The sequence below is a fragment of the Pecten maximus genome, chromosome 17 (assembly GCF_902652985.1).
Source record: "Pecten maximus chromosome 17, xPecMax1.1, whole genome shotgun sequence".
NCBI classification, from domain to species: domain Eukaryota; kingdom Metazoa; phylum Mollusca; class Bivalvia; order Pectinida; family Pectinidae; genus Pecten; species Pecten maximus.
The window spans coordinates 22,593,612-22,601,109 of record NC_047031.1 but is presented as its reverse complement, the minus strand read 5'-3'; the positions used below and the strand labels follow the sequence as shown (position 1 = coordinate 22,601,109).

At 34.0% G+C, this 7,498-nt stretch overlaps 1 protein-coding gene across 1 annotated transcript in view; it reads left to right on the top strand.

Moving 5' to 3' along the window:
- The first annotated feature begins 2,323 nt into the window (after nt 1-2,323).
- The window catches only part of LOC117315093, a 39,012-nt gene continuing 33,837 nt past the window's right edge, over nt 2,324-7,498 (top strand). The window contains exon 1 of the mRNA XM_033869240.1: nt 2,324-2,621. Within this exon, the coding sequence (XP_033725131.1) occupies nt 2,541-2,621 (81 nt within the window). The 5' untranslated portion in view covers nt 2,324-2,540. The remainder of the gene's footprint in view (nt 2,622-7,498) is intronic.

The window sequence follows — 7,498 nt, the reverse complement described above, 5'->3', positions numbered from 1 at the left end:
TAAATGCTGTTCTGAACACACAAATATATGTATATTATATATAATGTTAATGTATTATCTCTGTACCATTACATTGAATGAGAAATAATGAATCTTGAATAACGATAGGTTTGCACTTACATTAAAGCATTGAATAATCGTTCAATAAAGGACCAAAACTGTCTATCTTCGTCGTAAGTGTAACTTTCTAAAAATGTTGAAATACAGAAAGAAGATGGGGGTCTAAAGGGGCCTGATCAAATGATAAACCATGAAGCAGATGTCCAAGAACGACAAAACACAATCTAATTAATGTTGTTTTATATTTCAAACGATAGTACTTAACATTTCACAATAACACTAACAAACCAATGCAAAAACAATGAAAGTAATTCTAAAATGAATGAAATTAATTTCATCTTGTATGATCAACATCGGCTCAATTTCAAACTTTTCTTTATTTGATAAATCACTTATCCTGCCAATATTGCATCTATCAAAATCGTTTTAAAAGGATAGACTCATGGAATGGTATGTATCAATTGTCTAATTAACATTCCAAGCTGACGATTATTATCTACAATCTCTCAATGAATTATATGATAATGAAGCTCGGACATATATATCTATATAGTTATTCTTGACAAACTAAGGACACAGACATTTTATAGCTGAGTGATAAGAATAAAACCTCATTGTTCACATGTCAAATCCATCGTGTAAAGAGTAAACATATTGATCATAAATAAACAAGCATGGTGTCATCTGAAGTATGGCGGAGCGTTGCAGTGATCATGTGACATATCATAACCTGACAGGGAGGACAACAGAACAGCGCTTAATCGTTAATCACATGGACGCCGGGAGTAAATAAGAATGTCCAGAGGCTAAATGATACCACCCTGTCGTCAAGTGTATGGTCTTGACAGACAAGAGTAACCATTGACTACAGGAAATATCTAACACTAAACCATACAGGAATAATCTGAAATTTAAATGAAGAAAAATGCCAACATTTGGCAATAATCTAAGAACAGTATGATTTTAATGAATGTTTGAAATGTCATATGGAATACAACCATTGAAATGATATTTGATTGTTTTTTAAGCTGATTTATGTTCTGAGTGTATCGAAACATGAGAGAAATAGCGATAGAGAATAAGAACAATACCAACCTCGAGAATAGCACATATGGGGGAAAATACTAAGAAAATAGCATCAACAAAATGTATTAACAGAAAGCAACCAGTCAAAATAATGTTTTTGTCAAATATGAGATATATATATAGCTTGACCCTAATTTTTTCCCGATTTTTTCCAGAATGGGCGTTACTTAGTAGAATATGCCACACTTGTTATAGCTAGTAATAAATTGCTGACAATATGAAACTAAGTCACATGATTTTTCATATCTTACTTAAGATGTAATGTTCAAACTATTTTTGTTCAAACGAGGCGTTCCATTAGCCATCAAATGTAGCGTTCCGATAGCCATCAAATCAGGCGTTTCGTTAACCATCAAATTTGATGTTCCGTTAGACATTTATAATAAAGACATAAATACAAATACACATGTCTGTTCATAAAGTATTGTCTTTCGTACCCTTGCGTTTACTTTTGGTACATAACAATGTTATATTTTATTTTTATATAATTTGGTTTTGTTTTGTTTTAACAGCTAAGGTCATTCTTTTTATATAATATATGCTACATGTATATATTATATATGCATATATAGAGCATTGTAAAATTTACATACACACTATTAGCACCAATATACAACGTGGACACTACTTGTTCAAATCTCTTTTTTGTCTTTCATGCAGATTTAAAGATTAATTGCTAGATTTTGACTTGTTAATGGAGCTAAAGTAACGATTTGATTTATTTATTTTTGAGTTGACAGGTGTATCTAGAGCATGTGGCGTAAAAATGTAATTTTGATATATTTAATTATACATTTAAACAACTCACCACCATTATAATTTTACATATATAATAGGGCTTTAATGTAAATATTACTATTGACCATTATCATCGGTAGCATTACAGAATACCGGTTTTGTCTTTGTACACGTGCTGACGTCATCTTCACCAATGTCGTCATTGCACACCTTCACATTGTATAAGCATGTCTCTGTGTGGCAATAACCTACAAAATATAATATTTCACACGTTCTTACATCGCTGTCCTGTCGTCTTTGCCGTATATCTTGTCATCACAATCATCGTTCCAGCCATCGTTACGTCAACCCGTCGTATAATACAATAACTTCAACCGCCCGCGACAATTTGTTTACAACGAGAACCCCTTGAGGCGCCCCAGGCGTCGGTATTACGTCAGTATAACATAGGTAATCCAGTCCTGTGATAATGCTTTTCATTAGGTGTTGAATCAGTAGCTAGAGTTTTATACGTCTCTCACCTGTTGGACGATGGCTTACGGGACTCCCGATCTAGGCTAAAATGTGCTACACAATCTCTATGTTTTAAATAAGAACAAGGAAACAAAAAACAAGCAGAGTTTAATTTTCGTAAATTGGTTTGTTATATTACAAACATGTTTTCGAAATGGACATTCTTGGTGATTTTAGCTCTGGTTGTGTTTTCTGGAGTGGACAGCCGGCGACGAAATAGAAAAGTAAGTACAAATTTTACCTACTTCCCCTGATTATGTATACACTGGTCAAATTAGTTATATAATCCTAAAGAGTTGTTAATATATCTATCCAATTTGTACCTTCGCCATCTACTTTCTGAAACATGAGACCGTTCCTGTGTGATTACAAAAGGTTTCTTAATTTCATTTTTAATTAGACGTCTGTGGTAATGTTAAATAAGTTATTTTAATATAATCTGTCGTGGATATCTATATTGATCTTTACGCCGATAGATATCACATTGCACCGACTGTTTTTGCTGTTGTATGAATATTTACATGTTCTGCGAGGAACGCCTCTGTATTATAACCTAAGTTGACAGCTGAGCAGGTTGAGTTCATCAAGTTAATGCTTTTCAAATGGAGTGCATTAATTTCTGTCGAGTTGATATCATTATTTATACATTAAATTAATGTTATTAGGAGGGTCAAAATGGAATACCGCGGATAGGACGGTACGAGTAATAATCAGCTATATTTTTGGATATGAGAGTGTAATATTCATGAAAAGGTATAAAAGATTCATCCGGATAAACTTTCGTGAGACATATTATACTCAATCGCACGTGGTAAACACTGTGACAGCTCACCAATAAGAGTAAGAACTAGGTCAACACTGTATATTATAAACACAAAGATATTGTTTTAAAGAACAATAGAGTTGTAAGAATATTAATGTAATGTTGTATGAATAGTGTATTAAGATGTTAATGTTAAATGATTGTTGATCCTGTACAAATTGTATGTAGTTTGTGAGAAGAATTATATGTATATATAGTCAAGGTTATGAGCCGTGGATTATAGTATAGAAACAGATATAAGTTGTTTGTTTTGTTTATGTTATTGATCAAAAGTGAGAGGTACTGATAAGAGTATAGTAATAAACATAAGTTAGAATTTCGGTTATTGGAAAGATCGAAGGTGAACTCTCCTGATGATAGTACAGAAGTAAACGTAAAGTTAACTTATAATTTCGGTTATTAGAAAGATCAAAAGTGAGCACTGCTGATACAGTAAGGTTATGTACATAGGTTAAAATTTCGGTTATTGGAAACATCAAAGGTGATTTCTGCTGATAATAGTACATAAGTACATGTAAGTTATGGTGTAGGTTATTTGAAAGATCGAAAGAGAGCGCTACTGACAAAAATACAGAAGAAAAACAATTGGTATAATTTCGGTTAAAAGAAAGATTGCACACTGCTGATAAGAATACAGAAATAGACATCGGCTAAGATAGGTCAAGATGGCAAAGTCATGAAAAGTGTACAGAAATACACAATGGTTAGGATCGGTTAAGATAGAATTCGAAGGCTATGTCTATATAAGGTAGACTTACGTATTTGGGTTGCGGGTTCGAAACCCGCGTGGGGGAGTTGACTGGTACCGACTTAAAGGACAAATCTCTAAACTTCATCCATATAGATTAATAATCATATCATGATATAGTTGCGTCTGTAACAATCCGCTGGGTTAAGGTTCGATTATATGTTGGAACACTGTGGACATTAAATGCATAATCTAATCTGCGTTGTTAACGAGTATCTGATATATAGAGGATATATAACAGTGTCTTCAGTAATACCAAATATATTTCACGAGTGGGGCTAATATTTTGATATTTTTCACGAGTGCGCAGCGAAAGTTTGCTTACGTTTACCGCTTACATATATGTCGGGCTTTCTGATTGGTCAATTATTTTGGTATTTTCTAATCATTAATTTGATTGGTCAAATCAGCAAAAGTGACATTTTTCACTAGTGAAAAATATGATATTTTTCACAAGTGTAAAATATCACTTTTATAGAATGAAGAATTTTTGATATTTCACTGGTAAAAATGTAATAAACGTGCTTACAAACTACCAAACGACATATCAAATGTCACATGTCACAGTTTTGTTTTCAGCTCACATAAAACTGTAATTATGCTCCCACAACAAGTAGTATACCTGTGATAAGCATAGTTAGATATTTCTTTTCTGAAACATCAAATAACAATATAAATTAATATTGGAATAAGTGTCGATCCCCTTCTTATATCATTATTATTTGTTTTAGGCTTCTATATATTTTTATGTGGTCAATTTCTAATCAGGTTTGGGGATATCATCACTGACGAGTCTTAGATCGGACCTTGAGTATGATGTAGTTATACATATTACTATATTATGACGGATATCATCACTGACGAGTCTTAGATCGGACCTTGAGTATGATGTAGTTATACATATTACTATATTATGACGGGTATCGTCACTGACGAGTCATAGATCGGACCTTGAGTATGATGTATAGTTATACATATTACTATGATATGACGGGTATAATCACTGACGAGTCTTAGATCGGACCTTGAGTATGATGTAGTTATACATATTACTATAATATGACGGGTATAATCACTGACGAGTCTTCGATCGGACCTTGAGTATGATGTAGTTATACATATTACTATAATATGACAGGTATAATCACTGACGAGTCTTAGATCGGACCTTGAGTATGATGTAGTTATACATATTACTATAATATGACGGATATCATCACTGACGAGTCTTAGATCGGACCTTGAGTATGATGTAGTTATACATATTACTATATTATGACGGGTATCGTCACTGACGAGTCTTAGATCGGACCTTGAGTATGATGTAGTTATACATATTACTATGATATGACGGGTATCATCATTGACGAGTCTTAGATCGGACCTTGAGTATGATGTAGTTATACATATTACTATAATATGACGGGTATAATCACTGACGAGTCTTAGATCGGACCTTGAGTATGATGTAGTTATACATATTACTATAATATGACGGGTATAATCACTGACGAGTCTTAGATCGGACCTTGAGTATGATGTAGTTATACATATTACTATAATATGACGGGTATAATCACTGACGAGTCTTAGATCGGACCTTGAGTATGATGTAGTTATACATATTACTATAATATGACGGGTATAATCACTGACGAGTCTTAGGTCGGACCTTGAGTATGATGTAATTATACATATTACTATAATATGACGGGTATAATCACTGACGAGTCTTAGATCGGACCTTGAGTATGATGTTGTTATACATATTACTATGATATGACGGGTACATCACTGACGAGTCTTAGATCGGACCTTGAGTATGATGCAGTTATACATATTACTATATGATGACGGGTATTATCTATCGATGAGCAGAGGACACTTACAAGTAGGAAAACTGGTCTTTGTAACATTTTATTTTCAAACGGTTTTCTTGCAAATCTATAGTTTTATTCACATTTTAGGCTTGTTTTATCGTCGATTTTAAAAATTACATGTGAGCGTCAGCATTCTTATTGAATGAAGACGGGTTATTAAGGTATTTGTCTCATCATTTTAAGAGTACTAAGGACGATTGGATCTTGACCTAATTTCGTAAGCACATCAAGTTAGTTAAGGACCTCGGTTGTATAATAACGTGACATCCAAATTTAATGAGCGCGTCAGCATTCTTACAAAATGTAAACGGGTTCTTAAGGCGTTCGTCTCATCGTTTCAATAGGACTTAGGAGGACGGTTGAATCTTGACTAAATTTCGCATACATATAAAGTGAGTTAGGGGCCTAAACGAAACGACCTCAATTTGGTGCCCAATTGAGCAATAACATAAACACTGAATGAGCGCGGCGGCATTCTTACTGAATGAAGACGAGTTTCTTATGGCGTTCGTCTCATTACTCAAGAGTGCTTAAGAGGGTTGGATCGTGACCAAATTTCGTATGCCCGTCAAATGAGGTGGGAGCCTCATCGAAATAATGATGGTGTTGTTTTCGTTTTTTAATTTTGAAGTTCTGTAGATTTTTTGTTCTATCATTTCTCCTAGGATGACTTTTTTGTAAAAACAGAAGGCAAAGTCTATTGGGGGTTAGGTATATTAGCGAAGACGATCATTGTCAGGCCAGGAAGACCAAATATATTTCAAAAAGGAACGGCTTCCGTAATTTCTCTTTAGAAATGAGGTGAAGCATTAGAAAATTCGGAGGAACAATACAAGTTATATTGCTATAAATTGTAATATTTTGTACAGATGCAACACAAACACGCCTTGTTGTCTTGTATGTGCACAATCTGAGTAAAAATAGTTCAAGGTGTGTGATCCACTATGACCCTCTTTTATCAATATCAATGTGTAGGTATGTTTGATAACTGTAATTATACTATCAATTTCTTATCTTCTCTTTCTCTCTTATGGATTTCTATAGCTGTGACGTCCTGCCTCATCGCTAGAGGAACGAAAACATTTCTCGATATGTGCAACCAAACTTCGTTATCGTAAGTCGTAAGGTTCAGTCCCGATATTCAAATCATATAACAAATAAACCTCGATTATTCAGACTCGAAGTTTTGTATGACACCCCCCCCCCCCCCCCCCCCCCCCCCCCCCCCCCACACACACACACACACACACCCCACCCCCCTCCTCCCACCCACTACCTGAATACTATTTCAAAATTAAAATCAGAAGGGATGATATAATTGTATTTCATAAAAGGATTACCGCTTACTGTAATTACATAATCAAAACGATAGTGTATCAAAGAAGGAGAAACTAACATGACGAGATTTTATATTCATTCTTACACATCATTATGTATCTATCACTATACACATATTTAAAAGGGACGATTTAGGTCCTAAAACCTAAAATGACTGCGACCTCTAGAGTGATTTATTTTGATTAGGACAGTATGATATACAAAGGTAAGGTAATTTGATTGTTTTCTATCTTTTATCAAAATACTTCACTTTGACGCTTTGCATAACAAATCTGAAAATGGTATTAATGTTCATGTAAAACCAGATACTTC